Source organism: Cimex lectularius, unplaced genomic scaffold, assembly GCF_000648675.2.
Source record: "Cimex lectularius strain Harlan isolate CLEC.00 unplaced genomic scaffold, Clec_2.1 scaffold62, whole genome shotgun sequence".
Classification (NCBI taxonomy): domain Eukaryota; kingdom Metazoa; phylum Arthropoda; class Insecta; order Hemiptera; family Cimicidae; genus Cimex; species Cimex lectularius.
This window is the reverse complement of record NW_019392785.1, coordinates 597275-621419: the sequence shown is the minus strand read 5'-3', so window position 1 is coordinate 621419 and position 24145 is coordinate 597275. Positions and strand designations below refer to the sequence as shown.

The 24145-nt window shown below is 36.2% G+C and overlaps 1 protein-coding gene across 5 annotated transcripts in view; it reads right to left on the bottom strand.

Annotated features, from left to right (window-relative positions):
• Positions 1–24145, bottom strand: part of LOC106666348 — a 461223-nt gene that overhangs the window by 215578 nt on the left and 221500 nt on the right. For 4 of the 5 annotated variants that reach the window (XM_014393475.2, XM_014393472.2, XM_014393473.2 and 1 more), the window contains 6 exons: positions 11372–11538; positions 11166–11295; positions 10025–10157; positions 9743–9901; positions 9485–9686; positions 3956–4086 (listed from right to left, as the gene is read on the bottom strand). In XM_014393475.2, coding sequence (XP_014248961.1) covers positions 3956–4086; positions 9485–9686; positions 9743–9901; positions 10025–10157; positions 11166–11295; positions 11372–11381 — 765 coding nt within the window. In that variant the 5' untranslated portion in view covers positions 11382–11538. Of the gene's footprint in view, positions 1–3955; positions 4087–9484; positions 9687–9742; positions 9902–10024; positions 10158–11165; positions 11296–11371; positions 11539–14031; positions 14084–24145 lie in introns of those variants that run through there. The other variant, XM_014393476.2, reaches the window with a different exon arrangement.

Here is a 24145-nt window from a genome sequence, read left to right as displayed (position 1 = left end):
CAGAAAGTGCTTTCCTAGGGGCTAACTATGAAGTTATATGCTCGAGTTCCATTCCAACATAGGCTATACACTGCCTACAAATTACTCTCTAATATTCATAAATCTTTCGAATTCAATATATTTTATTGAGCCATATCCTCACAGTGCTTCTGAATAATTTGAATTGTACAGGTAGAAATTACCTACGCAGGGATTCCAAACAGGAGAACAGTATTTAAGCATTGAAGTTTGCTTTATGTACTAACCTTGCTTTATGAACCTAAACGGCATGATAAAAAGTAGAGACATCTCTCTGCCAACAAAGGTCCGGTCCGCATGGTCAAAGCAATGGTATTCCCAGTAGTCATGTATGGCTGCGAGAGTTGGACTATAAGGAAGGCCGAGCACCGAAGAATAATGGTGCTGGAGAAGACTCTTGAGAGTACTGGGGCAGGAGTTGTTCGCCCCTGGGCCTAAATACATACTCAAAACCTATGGAAAAGTACACTAATATCTTCCAGGCTGAAATCCATGTAATTGAGAGATGAACTCAGTACACCCTGAACAAAGAGGACAGGAAAAACCATGATCTCAGATAACCAAGAAGCCATCAGAGCAGAAAGCTCATAATTACCTTAAAGGCAGTGCAGTATTCCGAAACTAAATTAAGTATGCTAAAGCCTTTGACTGTGTGGATCACAACAAACTATGGCAGGTCTTTAAAGAAATGGGAGTACCAGACTACTTTATATGTCTCTTGAGAAACCTGTGAAAGGGTTTGGTATGTAACGACAAGGATGTATATTGTCACCTTGCTTATTTAATATATATGCAGAGTACATCATGCGAAATGCTGGCCTGGATGAACACAAACGGGAATTAAGATAGTTGAAATGATCAACAAACCTCAGATATGCAGACGATACTACTCTAATGGCAGAAAGTGAAGAGGGCCTAAAGAGCCTCTTGCTCAGGGTAAAAGAGGAGAGCGCAAAATTGGGCTTGAAGATCAAAATCAAAGAATAAGATCATGGAAACCGGCCCCATCACTCCTTGGCAAATAGAAGGAGAAGTCGTGGAAGTAATGACAGAATTCACGTTCCTGGGATCCCAGATTACCGCAGGCGTTACAGCAGTCATGAAATTAAAAGACGCTCCTTGGGCGGAAAGCGAAGGCGAACCTACACAGCATGATAAAAAGTAGAGACATCTCCTTGCCAACAAAGGTCTGCATGGTCAAAGCAATGGTATTCCCAGTAGTCATGCATGGCTAGAGTTGGACTATAAGGAAGACAGCAGAAGACAGGAGGGCCTAGCGGGACTTGGTCCATAGGGTGACAAAGAGTCGGACTCGACTGTGCGACTGAACAACAAAAATGCAAAATGAATGTACAATACATCCTTTTTTAGGGCCCACAAGAAGGTACAGTAAAGTTCCGAAAGCTAGGCAAAGATTTAAAATTAAAAATATTTTCTTCGAGCACATCCCTGATAACAACCAAGAGCACATTATCTGCATAAGTTGGTCGATAAATCTACAAAACATGCAAAAAAATTTACTCTCTGCTGGGTCCCAGGAGATGTAGGAGTAGAGGGAAACGAATGGGGCGGTTTGGTAAATATATGGGATGCACTGACAAAGCTTGTAAAAATACCCGTAAGATTGTCAAAAATGACGAAGTGGCTCCATCTAAAGAAGATCCTATTCCGTTACCAGAATTAGTTTGTACAAAATCTTATGCTTACTTTGTAGCTCACCCTAGGAATTAATTAAACAGAAACAAACAATCCAAGACCTAGCGAGTTTCGGAAAGAAAGAAGCAAATGCATCTTTTAGGAAGCAGGCAGAACTTCACGATTTTTAACAGGATACTGCGGGCTGAAAGCGCATTTGAAGAAGACTGGAATCCAAGTTCGTACAAGAAGACATACCAAAGCATCAACTACAATCTGAGACGGTTGCCCGTTCGTACACGTTTATGTACAACAAGCAGAAGCAATTGAACCATTGAAACGGGATTAAATTTTTGGGTGAACTCACCGGTGTGGGGTAGGTTCAGAACAGGGGATACAATAGCTCTCTGAGAGCAAAGTATATTAAACAAACGAAATAGTACATCACTAGCGATTTAAAAAAAACATAGTTACCACGTTATGGTTGAGATCAGTAGAGTAACGAGATAAAAAGCCTAGCGTTTTTAAGCTGTAAGTTGAATTAGATATTGGGTTGTCCGGAAAATAATGCAGGATTTTGGTATTAAACAAAAAAAAAGAAACTAGTTACTTTAAAGCAATGTTCTTTAATCAAAATAATTTCNAGGTGGTTCAAGACCATTGGTATATACTTAGAGCATCCTTGTCAGAGTGAATGAGTAGGAAGTCTATAGATACAATATGTACGGAAAATTTTAAGCCATCAGCAAAGAGAAACTGAGTACTTTCGAATGGAAGATCGATCATTGATGATAATTCTTTTCAATTATTTAAGGTTTTGGTTGGGATAAAAAAGTCAGTGTCACAAGCGGGATTCGAACCCACGACCTTCGGCTAAATACGCCGCTGCTCTACCACTTGAGCTATCGTGACTTTGATCCACTCGGACACTAACTTCCCATCTCAACCACAACTTTTCAATTTTCCCTCCTTTTTGCCATTTTTCAAATGTCGTGTAATCTGTTTGATTGTCGAGCTCGAATGGTAGAGCAGCGGCGTATTTAGCCGAAGGTCGTGGGTTCGAATCCCGCTCGTGACATTGGCTTTTTTATTTCAACAATACCTACATAATGACTAATATATAATTTCTTTACGAGGGTTCGCAACAGCAGAGGTCATATAAACCCTCAGTGTGCCGGTGTTTAAAAAAAAAAAACCATTTGTAAGTATGTCGGGTTCGAATGCAGGGCCGTTGGATTCGAACCCGGGAACTTTACCTTACAGTGATGATGCTTATACCGTAGCGGCCACCGACGCCCCCCTCATTTTGCTTTTTACATTTTATTAGGTTTCGTGGTCCGATTGACCAAATAAATTCTTTTCAATTAATTAAGGTTTCATCTCAACCAAAATCTTAATTAATTGAAAAGAATTTATTTGGTCGAAACTTAATAAAATTGATGATAATATTAAATAATAGTGGAGAGAGATGAGCACCTTGGGTCCTCAATGAAACTTTTATTAATAATCGTAAAATGGCAAAATTGTATTGTACTAATTTATTATTCATAATATAATGTTCATTGTACAAAACCGTCTCTACTAAACATTATACCCCTAATAACAAAATTAACAAAATTTCTTTCAGCTCGATGCTGGCTATAATCAGTAACCCAAGCACGATGATGATGATATCTGTACAGGCTCGATTAAAAGTTTTGGACCTTGCAGATACTAGACTTCCTAAATTTGTGACCCTTGAAACAATTAAGCGCAAAGTTGGATGGTTCAAAGAAATCCAACCAATAATAAATGCAACATTGTTTAGGATCTATTAAATTTGTTTAATGAAAATTTAACCCAACTTAATATTGTCCAAGCTATCTATGGAGTTGGCTCGACCTTCTATCGAATAGGATAGTGAAAATAGGAAGCACCCTATTCCATAATTCCATACAACCCTGCTATACCATGTGCACTATGCAAAGTAGAAGTTAAGTGATAGTTAAAAAGAAAGTTATAGACACTACAATAGCACAACATTTTACCTATATACTGCAATAAAAAACTACCAAAATGCAAACATAGAAAGTAAGAGGATTTTTTTTTTTTAATTTTTTCATGGTTGAAATGCAAGCTTAATGTTGTATCAAAATTGTGATTAATCTTAAATATAAACTGCTGGAACGGATAATTTACTGCTTAGTGTCCTGTGAAGGCCAAGGGAGCAATACCGATTTTAAAGTATTTAAAACTTTAGCCCATAATTCCATTTTAAAAAAACTTTTAAAACCGTGCATTAGTAATTAAAATAAAGTCTTACCTCTTGTTCATGTGCTCTCTCTTTGAGCTCTTGAGCAGTGTAGACCCGGCTGCGGCTGAGCTGCAGGTGCTTCTGTTTGTTTTCAGTCTCTTTAATCCATTTCCTCAGCACTCGCAGTTCTTGCTCAACGTCTGAAACAAGGAATGGACATTATAAATAAAAACACAAAGAAAAGTATAGGTTTTTTTTTCTACACTTGTCTTATTGATACACAAAAGAACAATGAAAGTGTATGACTACTCCAAGAACTAGTCGTTTGGGTTCAAACTGAGGGCTTACACGATTTTTATTTGATCTTAATGTTCAACAAGCAAGAATAAACTAAGCAAAACTTAAGTTAATTAAAAATCAGAAAATTAGTTAACAGTAATATTTAAATATATAAGTTTTCTAACTGCAGTAATATTTGTAGCTTCATCTGAATTTTCTGGTTTTGCCTGTCAAAAATATTCCAGACATACCAGTGAGTTGACCAACTACTGAGAATGGCAAAATGCCGAAACATGTTTATCAGACCAAAACAGTGACAGTGTGGGGGCCATGTCGATCAGATTACAAGTTCAACTCACATTTGACATCCTTGCGGTTGACACATCTGACGATTGTACAAAATTATAAAACTGGTGTTTGTTTAAAACGAGCAAATATTCAGATCTTCACTGAAGATGGTGTAAATCTAAATGCATTTCGGTCATGTCTAACAACAGACCAAGAAGAATTGTTTATAAAAATAAATTATTCAATGACTCAAGAGTGTTTTCCCCATTCTACTGACATGTTGATATAATTAAGATTTTTATTGGTTTAAGCATTTTCTTGACATATCTCTATCCTCTTAAAAATTAACAAGTGGATTATTTCTATTTTTACACATTAGTCATCGAATTTTTATCATTTTTGATAATAAAATGATAAAATTAACTAAACAAAGGTGGTTTGAACACAGAAGTGAAATTGATTTAAAAAGAAACTTACCCTAACTAAAAATAACCATTGTTCTGTAGTTATTTTTTAGCAGAAAATATTTTGCTTAATATTTAAAGAAATGCGCATAATTTTTTTTTTTTGTGATACTTATGTTGGTTTCATTTCCATGGTACAATACTGCATGACTCAACAGGATATAAAGTAATCTGCCTGACGTTATCAATCCTGAGTAAATTGGAAATTGAAATGTTTCTACAAGTGTTGGGATTATCACTTCGGCTTTTAGCCATAATTATTTCTGTGTTAATAAACAGTAAAATTCTTTTAGTTTTTATTTGTTTTATTGATGTAATGTTGGTAAGTTTTTTACTTTTGAAAACGACCAAAATATTCTCATCGATGAATTTGCTGGCACCATTTATTTGGTAAAACAGGCAATAAGCCCAAAAGTCAAAACTTTTGACCAACTCCTCAAAAAACAGCTGAGAAATTGTTCGCTTTGTAATCTATATCTAATTTAACCTACCAATGTTTGATTATACATAAATATGGAGGAATTTTATAGCTTTAATGCCATTATTTTACAATATGAGCAAAATGTTTTGGGTTGTACAATTTTTTCTTTACAACAGTATGTACTTATTTTTTATACTACAAATAAATTTGTTGAAATCTAGACATTTTAACTATTTAAAAAAATGAAATTCCAAGAAAAACCAGTGGTGATACTTCTAATAGAGCTTACATGCTACGTGTCACTGCCCAACAAATCAGGGATAGTTTGGGATGCTAGTCTAAAAGGGATGTAATAAAAGGAATTTGAGGATTGTGTGATTTGATATGTGGGAAGGAATGTTTGATGATGATGATTTTAGAATGGCAAATCTGGATGCGATGATAATTGAAATGTTTGGTTGAACCCCCCCCCCCCAAATGTCATATTATATCCAAATGGGTTTACCAAAATAACCTATCGATCATTAATCTGGTGGAAATCGAAATTCAACCAAAAGTAGCTAATCACAAGGCAATGAGAACAACCCCTACAAGTGATTATTATTATTATTATTATTATTATTATTATTATTATTATTATTTTATTTTTTTACAAGGGTTCACGACAGGCACAACGACCCTCTGCTTGGGTATTTCAATTATGAGGTTATATGAACCCCTCAGGATACTGGTTTTTCAAAAGAAGTGATGAGCACCGTGTCAACAACTAAACCGTTGCAGCCACTGACGCCCAACAAGTGCATTAGAAACCCTGCTAAACCTACCTCTACTGGAAATACTTATACAAGGAGGGGCTAGGAAAAGCTCATTCAGTCTCCAAAAATTATCAAACTGAACTAAACAATTTGGGCTGGCCAGAGGAGGATCTGCAAAACCATACATAGGCCCCGAACTTATACTTGGGATAACAAATCCAGAATCCTCCATCGCAGAATGGATCTACATAAAACAAAAGAAGAAGCGGATAAACTTTATTGGCGCTAGACACAGTAAGCTTATGTTAAATCAACCCTCACCAAGACTGTCAAAATCACTGCTGCAATTGGAGAGGGCTAAACTCTGAAGAGTGGTAAGACTATTAACCGATCACTGGCATATGTGTAAACATGTACACAACATGAGCATATACAATGATGATCCCATCTGCAGATTATGTAATGAGGAGGAGGAAACAGCCACCCATATCATCTTCGAATGGGAAGCAACAGCTCAATGGAGATTTAACCTAACATACGACAAAAACTTTGGGAATCAAATTGTAGCAGTGACAGTCAATGACCTGATACTCCTAAGGTGAAGGATTGAGTCTAGAGCACTTAACTAAGGAACTAGGAAGGTGCAATAAGCCAGAAGGCTGCAGTGCCTGGGGAGCACAAACTCAACTTCCTAGTATCCTTATACCATATAACATACCAATGGTATTGACAACTGATGTTTGTAAGTAACACGGGTCTTAACAAAGAACAACAGCTCGGTGGCGAGATATGCCAGATCCCCATCCACAACGAAGCCATCACCTACGACAAGTTGGTCCTGATGATGTAACGTGTGTTGAGGGGAAAGATCAGACAACATCACCATTAAATACAAAGACGAAGATGGTGACTTGATAACTATTTACAAAAGTTCCGACCTCTCCTTCGCCATAAGTATAGCGGGGTTCTCAAGCTAACGCTTTTGGTAAGCAGGGAGGGGAAACAAGAGCAGCCTCTACCTACAAAATCCGGAGCCTACTCCAGACAATCAGAGACAGCATCAACCAGTTTCTGGACAGGGTAGAGCCCAGGAATTGCAAGTCACATTCAACTGCATCACAAGAACATAGCTCTAAAGAATTTTATCCGCTCCAGAGCGATAACAAGTCAGTAGAAGAGAAGAAACAATCCGACTCAGAAAAGACACACAGATATCGAAAGCGAAGGATACAAACAGGCCTTTGGAAGTACAGCAAGCTGAACAAGCACAGAGGCTGCTTATCCTGCAACAACAACAACTTGCTGGAGAACAATCTGCTGGCCAAATGCGACTGCATTGCAGCAGCAGATGCAGTAGCAAAGTTATAGTGTTTGCCAATAGTCTGCTACTGGAATGATGCCAGCCTCTTCATCTTCTTTCAACCAGAATTCACCGTACTTGCAAGGGCAGTTCATCATCCGGCCATAGCGCAGCAAGCGCTCACGGCACGCCACCAGGCAGTGTCCCTTTGTACCGGGACGGCTATTCAGATCCAACAATGGGAGAGGCACCTGATACCTCACAGATGAGGTTCCCCCTGCTGCCTACGGATCCAAACTGCCACAGAATCCATATACCAAGTACCAGTGAGAAGTTGGTCTATGTGGGTCTCAACAGAGATATGGATAAAAACCACAGACATCGTGATAATATGGAAAAGTTCACATCTGTTTTAATGAGCGCTACCCCGAATCATTGTTTGAAGAAAATTATTCCTTAAGCAGCATAGATATTGAATCCATAGTCAAGTCGCCCATGACGAATGGCATCAAATTTTGGGTCTATGCCAATGACAGTAGCAGTTAAATTATTAAAATGTTCTGTGAAACTGAAATATGGTAATGATCACAGGTGAAGTAAGAAGATTTCACTAAGTTACATGTTGATATCTTCATGTTTAATCAGAGAAATCTTTTTTTTTCTTCCTTTTTTAGTCATTGGTGAACACTTTTCTCCCTTTATTTCACTATAACCTGAAAGATCTATTGTTATTGTTGACCTTTCTTTATTTCCAAACATTGGTAGTGTGCTTGGTAGTGCACTTTTCAACGTTTGGAAAGAATGGTTTTTGGTAGTTTAGCGCTTCCCAGTGTTCCTCTTCGCTTATTTCTTTAAGTGTCACTATCACCTTTTCAGAGGTCGTACTGTTAAACGAACTACTTGAACAACATGGAAAAATACAAGATTTGAGGGGAAACCTTTTGAAGGAATAATTGTGAGATTTCTGTAAATGTTGGGGTGATGAATTTTTGAAAGTTTTTTCCTCAAGCGTTTCAACATCTTCATGCTCTTCTTGGAAACTTACAATTCAATTTTGTGATTTTACCCATTATGTGCTGTGATTTGATATGAATATAGAATCTCACATTGCCACCCAGCGGGTACAAATTGAAGAAAATCTTAAACTAGTAAATATTTTTCAATGAAATACTTTTACAAAATGACATAGTTGAGATACTTTTTTTTTCTTTTCTTTTCTTTTTTTTTTGTTTTTACAATGGATACCAGGAACTGGAAGATTTCCCTCCTGAGCACTGCAGCTATACAGCTTATTGTACACAAGTGTGGAATTGAGCCCCCGGTGTGCTGGTGTTCTTCCATCGAAGAAACTCATTTTTGAACGGGGTTGGGACCAAATTCAGGGTAGCTGAGATCTGATACCTCCCGCTCCTTCCATTGATAAGTGCCATGTCAATTTCTTTCAATTGCGGCCACCGGTCCCCTTAGGCGTCAGAAAAAGTCCAGAGGCGATGGTCGGGATTGAATCCACGACCGCGGGATCAACTAGCTGAGAGTCTGACGCCTTAACCACTCAACTACTGCAGCCCCCCTTACTCGATAGATACTCAATTATAACTTCTGATAACCGAAAAAAACCCCTTCTCACTTTTTGGAAATGATAGTTTCTACTCACAAAAGTTTTAGACAGCTATCCGATTTTTGAGTATAATACTCACTTTCAGGCAGAAGAAACACATTTCTACATGAATTGTAGGAGTGGCTATAAATCCACCGCCAATGTGATCAGCAGCAGGTTTTTGTATCTGCTCAATTTTGAATGTGTGAAAAAATGCATATTATAACACAACTAAATATTATCCTAATATGTCATGTAAGAAAAATAATTTTACTTAATTATAATAATATAATTAAATATTAATTAATAATATAATATAATTAAAAATAGTAAAGTAATTCTTACTGTATATTAACTACATAACTGTAACCTACCAATCTAACCTCAAACCATTTCTAAAAGAATCCCTGTTTATAGTTTTGGATCTAGGTTGAGTTAGTATGTATAAGAGGGTGCCTGAAAAACTTAGACTGCATATGAATATAAAGATTTACCTGGACATATGTCTTTACATTCGGCTGAAGACCGTTTCCTCGGAGTAACAGCGGCTACTAGTCTTTCCCATTTTCTATTCAAAATCTGCATGCTCCAAGCGACGACGTCTTTGAGACTAGGGTCCCTGGCTACAAGCCGGCCTCCTTGGTTGTTAAAGAGCTTTCTTTTGTAAGTTTTCCGTTTCATTTCCTCCAAGTGACTCTATAAATAAAACGATTGAAAAAAAACGTCAAGAGGCAACAGTCGGTTTGACATACCAGTCTTAATTTTCTGTCTACGACAGTCTCAGCCTTCGTACAAACAGCCTCCAGAATACGATCTAGCCAACTGTTGATTTCTTCGAACTGAGATGTGAATTCTTCAGGACTCCATTCATGAGTCGGGGAAGCTTCATACTGCAAGTCCTTCTTTGCCTCCTATAAACAAATAGAAATATTTTGTTCTAATCAAAACTGTGTTGATAAAAATGGACAAACATTTCAGTCGAGTACTGAACAAATTTTCAACTCGAGATACAATATGAAAAATCGGCATTTTACCTGACAACTATCGAGAAGATTATTATCCATAATGAGTGACTGATAGTCATTCTTGAGGACGCCCCAAAAATCATCCTTGTTCTCATCCCTGCTTCCCCAAGATCTTCTCCATAGATCAAGTTCAGGGTCTCGCCTAAAATAAACAACATCAATTAATAATTTTTTCAAAGTAGTTTTTTATTTTTATATACTGCAAATAAAATTGTTGGTAGGTACAAACTTAAAGTGATATTTTTCAAATCTGGCCCTAGAAAAAAAAATCTGGTGTTAGGGTGTGAGGTCTGAAACCTCGCTGTCCAAAGGTCAGGACCACTTTAAACTCCTGGGGGATTATTGTAGATATTACAGGAGTTATGCTTAAAACTAAGGGATTTTGATATAATGAAAGAGATTTGTGAAATTGTATATATCGGTGATAGATTTGAGCAAATAAATATCAAACTGCTTCAACCGATTTATTTACTGATGCCATGCATTTCAGGGCCGATCGGGCTTGTTGGATTAATAACAAAAACTCCATTTCTGGCCAAATAGGATGCCTTTCGTCGATATAAAGTCCTCAAAAGTGGATAATTTCTACGAGAGGAACAATGTTTTAGTGAAATTGAGAAGATTTGATACGATGAAGTGTGTACGCTAACTTCTAGTATTTGATTCGGTTAAATCTGTACTTCCATTTTTTGAACTTTTTTTTTTCAAACAGGAGAAATAGTCCTGGAGGGTCACTACTGGGTCTGGGTTAACTTAAAGGATGACGGTATCAGGATTGATAGAATGCTGTGTATATTGAATAGAGAATGAGGACCGAGGATGCTGTTTTGTAGAACACCTGCTTCACATTAAACAGATAGGATTTTACGATGAAGTAATCTCCTTGTATGAACTTCACATAAGTAGATATTAGTAATAAAAAGGAAAAGAAAAAGAAGGCGTGAAGTTTATAAGCTTAGGGGCTAGATGGCTGCAATAGTTAAGGCATTTGCGGGTCCCAAGTTCTATCTCAGCAGCCCTATGTACTTACAAATGGGCTATTTTTCAAAAAACCCTGGCAATCCAGTGTTTAAATTTCTTTGTTTAAATTCCATAGTTTAAATTCTTAATCTTTGACTGTTATTAAATTACAATTTTTATTTATAATCACCTAGGTTTCTTCCGGAGGCTGGAATATGGCCTGTCTTTGAGCGTCGCATGCTCTGGACTCTCTAGGGTCATGCTAGAGGGCTGCAGCGACGACAACGAAAAGCTAGTTTTCATTGATGAGTTCTCGAATCCTGAAATAATTTCAAATTCATCGAACAGATTTGAAAAGCGTTATTTATCAATGTCAACGGCGAAGAAGGTTCATACCTCCTGGCATGATGCTCTCTGGATCCGTCAGAGTGCCATCATCATGGATGATAGTGAGGTGCCGGAGATGTTTGGCCAACCGTGTGCTGATGTCTGCTGAACAGAACCACCTACAGAGCGATGATCTCTTTCCACCGCAGATCCGTCTCTTTTTCCTCCTAGGATTTCTAGAAATATAAATACTTAATTAAATGAATAATATAAACCAAGAATTTTACAAATAATAACGCAACAAAAATATATTCTTTAATTTTTATAGATGAATTTCTGCTAAAATCAATCAATCATGCGTTTCTAAATGGTATTTTAAACGGCGTAGGGTTTCAATACAAAATTATATAATTAAAACAAGAGCCTTCAGAGATCTGAATAGTTAGATATTAACAATGAAACATCACTTGTAAATGAATAATTTAATGCAAATACGATTATTATTCAGCGAAGAAAACAAATGTAGGAAAACAATTATTTCTCCGCATGCCGCTAGGCAACGCCTTGAAGGTAAAATAAATGAATATTATTTGGAAAATGACATCAACTTCTGCGTGCTGAATATAAATCCTTTAATTTTCCTGCTACTATACTTTTTTTTTCTTTTTTTTTGCGAAGCTCCTGGAGGACTATGATGACGTGATAAACCACATTTCGCTGGCGCATAATGTTAGAGATTAAGGGGCAAGGTCTCGAGGCCATCTTCAAGTAGCAAGTTTTTGGAATGAGAATGTGTAGAGACGATTCGAGCAGTAGTGTTAGGGCGGATTGAGAGGTTGGTATGAAACTATTATAATCTGGAACGGACCGGTCATTGATAAAAAGGAATGTTGAGTGTGTTGTGGAATAAGGTTAGTGAAGGCAGTAAGGAGCTTTGATCATTTGCCTGATTTTGATTGAAAGGATTGGATGGCTCGGCAGAACCCAAGTTCCACTCCGTATATCCAAAGTAGTCACAGTAAAGTTATTTTCGGTTTGATTTTGTTTCTAATAGTCACCATAGTTGTCTAAATCTTCTGTTAAGTTGTTGCCTTTTAAGTCTTGTGTGGGGATTCCATGTCAGTCTGCTGTCTAGGTATACTCCTAAGTATTTGATTTTAATGGAAATTGTTACCTCATTGTTACTGACAGTGGATGGCATAACTATTTTTTCAATGTGAATGCTCACTAAGTACATTTTTCTTCATTTAGTCTTGTCCTTCACTGTTTACACCAGTCTTCGGTAATCCAAGGTGTTCTTGGAAGTTGGACAAAGATTAGACATGATTCGAGATAGAAAACAACATTGCGGCATCGTGGGTAGCTCAAAAGTGAAAATGATATAAAGCATTGGACCAGATTAGATTATATAGAAGCCAACTTCATTACAACCTGTGCACCACGAATTGGTGTATTATGCATCTCCATTTTTTAACTAGAGCTCCTTGTTAAACCTGAGGCTTTTTACCAGACCCCAAAGCTTTTTCAAGGCGCATGTGTATAACCTTCAGGCCCTGCCTTTTCCTCTCCATGGATTAGGGATCTGAGCCTGGTGCAAGCGTTGGCACCAACAGAGGAAGTATTCCACTGTTCTTCTTCCTCTTGGCAATATCTGTACAGGGTTGTTTCGGCCACCCCGAGTGCACATATGCCTCCAGAGTCTGCAGTGTCCACTTAGCAGTCAAACTATTATTGAAGCCCTAGCATGTTCTAGTTTTAGTAGTTCTGCCATGGTCCTTTGATAAACTTTTTCACATGCCGCTGTCCCGGGCTACATTCTCATTGTCCAATGGATCCGCGTTTTTGGCAGTTTGGTAAGCCACAAAAGGGCCAATAGGTGTCCTGATTGAATTTTTTCATTGCCCCTCTGCCCTGTGGGCCCTGGCACCAAGACAAGAGTAATGTTATTATTTTCCCCAATTTCTGACAAGGCTAACCAAGAATGCTCCTTTGTGTGACGACGGCTTATATCCGTCTGATTTCCTAGAACTCTTTGCCACACCTCACTCTGAAGCAGCAGATCGGATGTCTTTAAGAGGGAGATTTGTGAGCTTTAGTTATGAGAATCACGATGTTGTAAATTTTTTAAAAAATAATTTCAATTTATCCACACCATAAAGTTTAAAAAAAAAGTTTGAAAGACACGGGAAATATTATATAAAAGTTTAACTTCCTTTAGTGGGCCAATAAACTGCTAACCGTTCATTTTTGAGGAGGTGAAGTTACAAGAACACTCCTATATTGTTAAAAATAATAATTAGCTACAGTTTCACCACTCTAGTTGTGTTTCTATTGGATTTCATTTCACCACCAATATTGGTTTTCGTCCAAAGTACATATATTTAACGTACCATAAAAATTATCTCTCTTACGCACGCGCGCTGTCTATGCGTGCGTCAGTAAGCAAGAACGGGTGTGTATATAAAGTCTCACTTGATAAACCGTAAATTTATATTCCTATATTATTACTAATTAATCTGATTTTTTTAAACGTCGGCTAAATTATGCATAATATAAGTTACTTCGGCGCAAAGGATTAGATATTATTTATTATTATTATTTTATCAACTTGGTAAAGAATTCGCGCTTTAATATAGTTTTATTCTTGTATGAATTTTGTTCGAAATCATTGTCTGAACAAAAAAGAAGGTTTTTAATGTAAATATTTGAATTATTTTGTCTATTCTTACCTGTCGACAGAAAAATCCTAATGTAAGGAACGTGGGTCCGTCTGCGACTGAGCTCAATTTCGTTTATCAGGAGCATAAAGATAAGAACACGTCTTACTCTACACTTTTTTTATATTTTTAAATAAAAGGTTAAAAAAAATTGAATCCCAATGCATCAAACTTTATCAACCGATAGCTTCATTTCAAGAAGAAAACTTGGAAGGAAATCGAAGAAGGCTTAGATTTCGGCCAGGGCCAAATCGGCTCCTTTGTTTATTACCCTTCCTAATTAAAAAGGTGTTAAATAAACTTGAATCTAGGCCAGGCCCTTGCGAAGATTCGGGCTTAAAGCGTAAATGATTTACAACTTTTCTGATGGAAAATGGTGGTGAATTAGGCACATCGAGACGTGCGGAGTTCAATTTGGCCTATAAGGTCAATTAGAAAATCAGAGGATTTAATCTGCTTAAACGCACTTTTCACGTGGGCAAAGTCATTTAATTACGATATTTTGCAACCGATTTTTCCAACTGCTACAGCTTCTTTCAACATTTCAAGTGACAAATGTCGAAATATATGGAATTCCTGAAGTACATTCTTTTCAAATTGAAAGATTAAACATAAGCCAAAGTATCGCATTTTAAATAATTATTCGGAAATCGTGAGATGCGTTCTGGTGTGATGTAGGTTTCAGAAAAACATTTTCTTTATCGTGTCACGTTTCAATCATTATTGAGATCATCTTCAGGGCCTGGGATTTACAAACATTGTTTAAATTTAACAAATACGTATAGGGTGTGGAAAAAAGTGAATTTATACAATTTAAACAATGTTTGTAAATCCCAGGCCCTGAAGATGGTCTCAATAAAGATCGAAACGTTGGCACGATAAAGAAAATATTTTTTTGAAACCTACAATAATTTTACGACTAATTAAAAAATAGTAATAAAATATTACCGCATGAAAGTGGGCCACTTTATATTATTACAATTATTTTAACCCGTGTAACAATCATACTGAATAAATTACGAATTTGTATTTATTTTCTAGAGTAGAGAGTTGTTATTTTAATAAGCATTTGAATGCTTACATAAAATACAATTCAAATTTGAATTAATATTCTAATGTCAAAATTTATGTATACAGTAAAGTGTAAAACGTGTAGTCAATAATAAACAAATTTTGCAGCTTTTTCTATCAAATTGTTCCATTTGTTGTCCCCAAAATTTAACCCTTTTTTTTTATTGGGGGCGTCTTTGGTCGGTACAGTTTGGGCGTGGACACGGCACTCACTGTAAGGTAAAGGTCTCGGGTTCGGTTCCTGCGGCTCTGCAATCGAACTCGGCATACTTGCAAATGGGTTCATATAACTTCGGAGTTGAAATACCCTCATTTAAAAAAAACTTTTTTTTTTATACAAAACATTTAAGTTTATATTGAATTTTATAGGAGTGAGGACCTGCGAAAATTAAATATGTCCAAACTAGATTTCCGTTAAATTTAAATGAACGAATTTAAAGTTAGGCCCAAACCGCGAGTAAATAAATGCAGTTTTGGGGGAGAGAAGCATAGCGAATGCAGAGATTCAGAGATTTCGCCTTGGAGTTTTCGATCTCGAAGACAGGGAAGGTCGCGGTAGGCCTTCCGTTAGGAGGATGACCAAAGCAAAACGTTGATTGAGGAAAATTCACGGAACAGAACACGGGAAATTGTGGAAGAGCTTGTTGGCCACTTTCTGGATAAAGTAAACAAGCTCAGGTGGGTACCGCACGAACTAAGCTCAAAGAATTTTGCACGTCTCTTCTGTTGCCCTTCCAAAATGTTCCATTTCTCGATCGAATCATAACGTGCGATGAGAAATGGATTCGGTACGATATCAGGAGACATGCAGGTCAATGATTTGGACAAGGATGAAGCGCGAAATCACTTAACGAAACAAAATCTGCACCCAAAAAGGTTTGTGGTTGTTACTGCTGGGGTTGTTCACTATAATCTCCCGAATTGTGATGAAACGATCACACAAAAAATTGACAAAATTCACGGGAAACTGGAACGTCTTTGTCCAACATCGGCAAAACGTAAGGGGCCGGTTCTTCACTGTAACGCCAGTCCACATGTCGCAATGACAACCCTGCGGAAACTTAGGGACTTAGGATATGAAACCTTACCGCACCCACTATATTCACCCGACCTCTCCCCTACAGACTTCCAGTTTTTATATTATTTTATAAAAATTAAAAATAGTTTGACTGCTTTTTCAAAACCAGCTTTATTTTTGCACCAGCACAATATGAACTTTCTTTACTTAAAATTAGGTCTTTTTAATTTTAAACTAACCTTTTTTCCCGTCAAATAACCGTTTTGCCCGACAAATTAACCATTTTCCTGCCAAATAACTAACCTTTTTTTTAAATTTTCGATTAAACTGTTCTAACTTCAAATTAAACCTTTTTCGCTTCAACTTAACTGGACAAATTAACCGCAGTAACTTTAATTAACCTTTCAGAAATTTTTAATTTCAAATTGCCTTTTTTCCCGTCAAATAACCGTTTTGCCCGACAAATTAACCATTTTCCCGACAAATACCTAACCTTTTTTTTTTTAATTTTCGATTAAACTGTTCAAACTTCAAATTAAACCTTTTTCACTTCAACATAACAGGACAAATTAACCGCGGTAACTTTACATTAACCTTTCTTTACTTAAAAATAAGTCTTGTTAATTTCAAATTGCCTTTTTCCCGTAAAATAACCGTTTTTCCCGTCAAACTAACCTATTTCCCATCAAATTAACCCTTTTAACTTTTGAATTTTAAATTACCCCTTATTTCTGTCAAATTAACCACATTTTCCCATCAAATAACTAACCGTTTATAACTTTTGATTAAAATGTTCTAACTCAAATTAAACCTTTTTCGCTTAAACATAACTGGAAAAATTAACCGCTGTATTAACCTTTTTTTAACTTAAATTTAAGTCTTTTTAATTTCAAATTACCCTTTTTCCCCGTCAAATAACCGTTTTGCGTGTCAAACTAACCCTTTCTCCGCAAAATTGACCGCTTTTCCAGTTAAATTAACCATTTTCCCGTCAAATAACTAACCGTTTTTAACTTTTGATTAAAATGTTCTAACTTCAAATTAAACCTTTTTCACATCAAAATAAATCTTTTCCCACCAAATTACCCCATTTTCCCGCCAAAAACCTTACCTTTTTTTAACTTGTCATTGAACTTTTCTTTTTTCAAATTAAACATTTTTCGCTTCAACATAACTGGACAATTTAACCACAGTAACATTATATTAACCTTTCTTTACTTAAAATTGTCTTTTTAATTTCTAATTACCATTTTTCCACATCAAATAACCGTTTGGTCTGTCAAACTAATCCTTTCCCCGCAAAATTGATCGTGTTTCCTGTCAAATTAACCATTTTCACGTCAAATAACAAACCCTTTTCAACGTTTAATTAACCTTTTTAATTCCAAAGAAACTCATTTTAATTTCAAATTACCGTCAAATCAACCGTTTAAAATTGATGTTAAAAAGCATTAAATTGGGGTGGAAAAGTGACATCTTCATAGCGTAACATTTTGTATTATTATTAAGTCCCTTTCTCTGAAGAAAATGAAGCACCATATCGAAAGGGGAAAGCGAAATATAATTGCGCACAATAAATTGAATGGAAATTAATACGGCCTTTCGTTACTCGTGATAATGCACAAAAGGGAAACACGACGCCTCGCGTAGATTATCTCGACAGTTAAACTCTCAAAATTTACGTCTTGTTAAAATAATGCCGTTGTTATTTTACACAAAAAAAACCTTATAGAAAAGGTGTTATTAACTTTCTTATTTTGCATGAATCTTGCGTAATGTCAACCGAGCCATGGAAACAAAAGCCAATTGCGGTAAACTTAGCAAATCTGCCGATGGTTACGTACGGCTGCACACTTTTGCCTCGATTCCCCTTGTAAGGATGATCTTTTCGCGACTAAGATTCCCCCGGGGGATATATTTTAATCCGGATGGGAAAGACGAGGTTTAAGTCTCATTGTTCCCTTTCATGGCGAATCCGAGGAACGGATCTTCTCGTGGTACTCATTGTTTCTCGGATAGCAATCATTCTCATCTGGCGCTTATTCGTCTAAGAGATGAGAATGGGAAAAAGACTTTTAAAAAAAGGAACTTCGGTGATTCCTATCTTTAATTATCACGGAAAACGTTATTCTTTGAATTTTCACTCCAAAATAAACATATATATAAAAAATGCATATAAATTTTAAAATCTATATCGGTTTTATTTCAATAGAATTTAAAAAAATGAGAAATGTTACAAAAATAACGCAGAGTCTTTTCTTTGGACTCTATGTTACATGTACGTAAAGTTACATGTATGTAACTTTTCAACCGATTTTTGTATGATTTAATTAACGACAAATGATTAGAGTAAAAGAGTAAAACCGGAACACACTTACCCGATGCAACGCTATGCGACGCTACACGAGTACGTTTTGGTAGGGTGTGCACATCTATGCGACGTCAAGCGCATGCTACGTACATTCACATAGCGTGTATCACAATAATCACTATCACAATCGCAATGCGTCTTTTGTTCTCAATGCACTATTTTGAGCAAAACCTTGTAATAAATTGTTAGTTAAATTTGATGAGCACAGCCATGTAATAAACTGTTTATTAAACTTTATTGTTTTAAATGAAGTTATTCCAGTGTTTTGATAACTTTTCTGCCTAACCATCATAATTAAATAATTCTTATAAAAACTCATGAATTTTTTATCACGTTTAATTTGGTTTACATTAAAATAAGAATATCGTAATTAATATAACGACAAAATAGTTTGAAATAAACTACCAAAAATATGAGTGTCCTGTTCTCACGCTACTCGACGAAAATGGTGTTATTTTATGAGCAAGACATGAAATAAATTATTAGTTAAATTTTATGAGCAAAACCGTGTAAAAAATTGTTAGTTAAATTTAATTGTTTTAAATAAAGTTATTCCGGTGTTTTGATAAATTTTCTGTCTAACCATCATAATTAAATAATTTTTATAAAAACTTATGAATTTTTGATGTCGTTCAATTTTGTTTAAATTAAAATAAGAATGTTGTGATTAATATAACGACAAAATTACATATACTTAGTTTGAAATAAACTACAAATAATATGAGCGCCTGGTCTGTCTCTACTCGACGAAAATGGTGTAATTTTATGAGCAAGACCATGAAATAAATTATTAGTTAAATTTTATGAGCAAAACCGTCTAAAGAATTGTAATTAAATTCATTGTATAAAAAATGGTATTCCGTTGTTTTGATCAATTTTCTTCCAAACGATTAAGACTAATTTTTTTTAAAAAGAAAAAACTAATGAATTTTTGATCTCGCTGAATTTGGTTTACATTAAAATAAGTATGTCGTAATTAATATAACGGCAATAATACATGTAGTTTGAAATAAAAATATGATCGGTTCTTTTGTCTTTGACTGTACTAGACGCTACTCGACGAAAATATGGAGAGTGGGGATCGCATAGCGTAGAGTAGGGTAGCGTTGCGTGGCATCGGGCAGATGTGCACTGGGGTAATACAATCTTATGGAAAATTGGACTTTGGATTTACGTCAGGTAGCGTTGCATTGGGTGTGTTCCAGGCTTAAAAGTTCTACTGACACATGAATGATTGTGTGTCATAAATTAAACGGAAAGATACGATTTATCAATCACTTAAAAAAAGGAGAACCTACAGTGACATCATCGATTTTAATTAATTTTTTGGTGATATTAGGTCAAAACTAAACATTTATATGATTCTTTCGTGCCTGTTTTATTTCAGATTATTTTAGGATAGGATCATGTTAGATGAGATTAGAATTATGTAAAAAGACACGCTGTGATTATTATTTTTAAAAAAACTAGATTTTACTGCAAATTGTAAAAATGCCTGTAGGTAATTAAAAATATTGACTGTTCGCAGTCTCTGCAGTGATTACAGTTTGTATACAATAATCTCGACAACTTAAATTAAGGATTGCCATGGTTACTGTCTGTGCCCAGTGATTGATTAGAAGTTAGATTTTGAATGTGACAGTTGTTGATTGCAAAAAATGCACAAAAAAAGAAGAGTAAGCTTTGTTAGATTTTTATGAAATAGGCGAGCTTTTAGAGAGGAGCGTTTGGCTAAGGCTTTCCTACATCCTTTGTCGACTTAGGTAATAAGCGTTGTTTTGTGTAGATTACTTGTTTTATCGCCCCAATGAAGGAAGAAAAGCATTCCTGACGAATAAACATACGGCATATACATATACATACTCCAATTTAGCACTATAAATATATAATACTCAAAATCAATTAAAATTTTATTTCAATCAATTAATCTTTTTTTGTAAGGTTTTGGTTATGAAAAAGCTGGTGTCACGAGCCTATGAACAGATTTCAATTACACAAGGTGTCCTGGGTTCGAATCCTGACATAGACCATGGTTTTTTTAAATTGATAATAACATGAACAATTTATTTCAAAGTGGTTATCCCACTCGCCTACGACCCCTAACCCTTAAGCCTACTTTAACCTTTGAATAATTGTAATGGTTAATTAGATTTCCTACTAGCCGTGTGGTTAGGGTGTCCTGGGTTCGAATCCTGACATAGCGCATGGCTTTTTAATTAATAATAACATGAATAATTTATTATAAAGTGGTTATACCACTCGCCTACGACCCCTAACCCTTACGCCTACTTTAACGTTTGAATAATTGTAATGGTTAATTACATTTCCTACAGTTTGAAAGTTGAAATTTTCATTGTGTTTTATTAGTTTTTACACAGACAATGTTTGTTTACAACTGTGCTTAGGCTCATATTTAACAGCAACTTAACGGTAATCTAAACCTCGAGAATGCAATTTAACTATCTCTTTTTTTAGTCAGGGCACTGCGATGTCCTTTATCTACCCAATCCACGCTGGCGTCTCACAAGGGAACATACTTGGGCCTCTCCTTTACACGATATATACTGTTGACAATCGTGCTGACATGCTATCCTTCCAGAAGGAATTCTCTTCATTTTTGCTACCATACTGCAGTCCTTTCCCCGTATAAAGATCCAGTCACCGAGTATAAAAACCTTCAAAACCATTTGTAGTGCCTCGACGTCCAAAAAGTGCAGAATTAAAATAAATGCAACGAAGAGCCAATACATTAACTTCTAATCAGACATCTCCGTCGAACACGTACGTAACTTGGGAGATCATCTGAACAAACGACTTACTTAGAATCTGTACACAAGACCGAAACGAAACGAACTAAACAGGCGTTACAAACTGGTAGCACCACTGCTCGACATACGATCCAAACTTGTATTTAATCACAAAAGATTAATATACATCATGGTTCTCAAACGTATGTGGACTTATAGTGTCAAACTGAGCGTCAACCAAACATTCCAACTACCGACGAATTCAAAGATTCCAGTCAAAAGTCCTAAGAAAAATAATTAGCCATTAAATCTCCAATAATTAGCATCAAATCTCACCCTACACCACTACTATCCCAGGTAATCCTCCTCGTCGACTGACACACAGATGGCCAGATGGCCTCTTGATGCCCTACGTAGTGCCAGAAAATTGAAAAGTGGTCATTATTTCTTCTAAAGGAGGCTCACCACTGGGTGATTTCTCCTCACAGGTTTTTCATTGTTATTATGCCATTATTATTATTACTATGTCAACAAATGATCATGTTCAGTTATTCTTTCTAAAATTTTCTACAGCCGTTTAAAGAAAAACGTTTTCAATCTATTGGATTTCCTTTTTTTTATAGGACAATTATCAAATGGAGAAAAACGTGATTGGGACTGTTTAAATTTCCGTTTCGGATAATTTAAATTGGCCCTGTAATTGTTTTGTTATGGGGTTTGTCGTGAGTTCTGTTTGCCATTCGTGTCGACAGACATCACCTAATAACGGCCTAAAAGCGAAACGCGCCTGACCAAGGGCAAACATGGAATGGACGCAATCAGATACGATCAGTAATGATGAAATCCCTCGCAGATTATTTTTTGCTCAATTTACAATTTGTCCTGTAAACACGGATTCCATATGGTGCACTTCGCTTTTATTCGGAGTGAAATTGTCATAGGTTTGGCCTAATCATTTTTACACATTCCCACACTCGGGACGAATCGATTGGAAAGATGATCATTTGACATTTCCTTCGTTTCCGCTTGTGTGAACCCATTAAGAAAATCTCTTAAGCCGTGAAATGGGCCTTTTTTCAAGACTTAGGTCAAACATGCTTGTTAACATCCTTACCATCTATAAATATTTAGCGTTACCGTCGATATATCATCATAACGGGGCATAAACGATCGACTTTCTCCTACTAAAAATTAATGAATACCTATTTTCAGAAACACGGTAGCCCAGTGATAGATTCTCGCTCGTAGACCCTCTGTCGTGAGTTCAATTCCCACCTTCGCCCCCGGCCTTTTTACACGCTACCCTTCTCCCCATAAAATAAATATATAAATATGATTTACACGCAACAACTGTTCTGGCTAATATGTAAGACCATAAGGCAAAAAATGAGAAATGTAGTTCATTAAATACTAGGCGTATTACCCGGCCTTGACCTGGACGATAATAAAATTGTATTCATTATGTTTAGTGGTCTGATTGACAAAATTACTGTTCTTCGATTTTCTCATGTAAAAATGTGTAGTGTTTAGATTTCAGTTACACATGGACAACAAGCAAAGGGGATTCTGAAAGAGGTCGCTACCACTGAAAAGAAACTAGTACCTACAATCAATCACAGAACGTTTTTTATAAATATAGGCTGAACAAGACCCTGAAGATGATCTAAATAAAGATCGAAACGTTTGTATAATAAAGAAAATGTTTTTCTAAACCTACATCACACAAGACAGCATATCACGATCTCCAAATAATCATTATAATTTGATTTTTTCTTGAAGATTATTCTTTGATCCAGAGAGTTCGTGAGTGAAAAAGTACTTCTAATATTGAAAATTGAAAAAAAGAAACTATCTTGTGAGAAGCAATATCACCTCAAATTTTCAAGACCGGTTCCGTAAATGCTAAAAGTGCTTCTCTTTAAGTGTAGTGAATTAAATTAAACCAGACGGCAGAGGTTAACTGCGCAAACTGTACAACTTCATAAACTGCGCTGTTTATTGTAGGAAAAGATGGGTCTAAATGCGCAGACTTGATAAACTTCGCAGTTGTCAGTTTATCGCTCAGATCGTTACACGCGATAAACTGCACAGATAAAAGGAGGGTGGGTAGCCCCTTAAGTTACACGATCCGATGGCCAGATGCGCTTCAGTCTTCTATGTGGGTTGGGAGGAAGGTTTGAGATGGACAGATTGCGAATTAATGAGTTGCCATAAAAGGATAGTTTGGAATGAAATTTATTGTAGGGGGAGTGGGCCGGGTATGCGTTAAGGTATACTGAGATTACTGTATATGGTATGATTTATGTGGAAGGTAGATCAAAAATTGTATGAAGGATTTTGGTTTGTAGGCATTGGATTTTGTTAAGATTGGAACGCTTGGGTATTCAAATCCATAGGTCTAAATGTTTTTTTTTGTGTGTGCGTGTGTGTGTCTGTATCTTTTTTTGTAACTAATGTCAGGTTAGATTGTCTGTAAAGTAGACTCTTCAGGTTTTCATGTCCTTTGGTCCAAATTGAGGTGATTCGGGTTGCGTACAACAGTTTTTATGTTAACCATTAACATTAATTTTTATTTCCACTAGTTTCGTGATCCGCCGCTACTCTACCACTTGAGCTCCTCGTGCCATTGACTTTTTTATCTCAACTAAAAACCTTAATGAATTGTAATATATTAATTGGTCAAGCGGACCACGAAATTAGTGAACTTAATGAAATAAAATGAAGTATACTTCACTAAAGCTCTCCGTGGCAATTTCATTTATCGTCCAAAATCCAATCCGATTACACGACATTTGAAAAATGGCAAAAAGGCGGGAAAATTCAAAAGATGGGGTTGAGATGGGAAGTTAGTGTCCGAGTGGATCGAGGTCACGATAGCTCAGGTGGTAGAGCCGCGGCGATCTAGCCGAAGATCGTGGG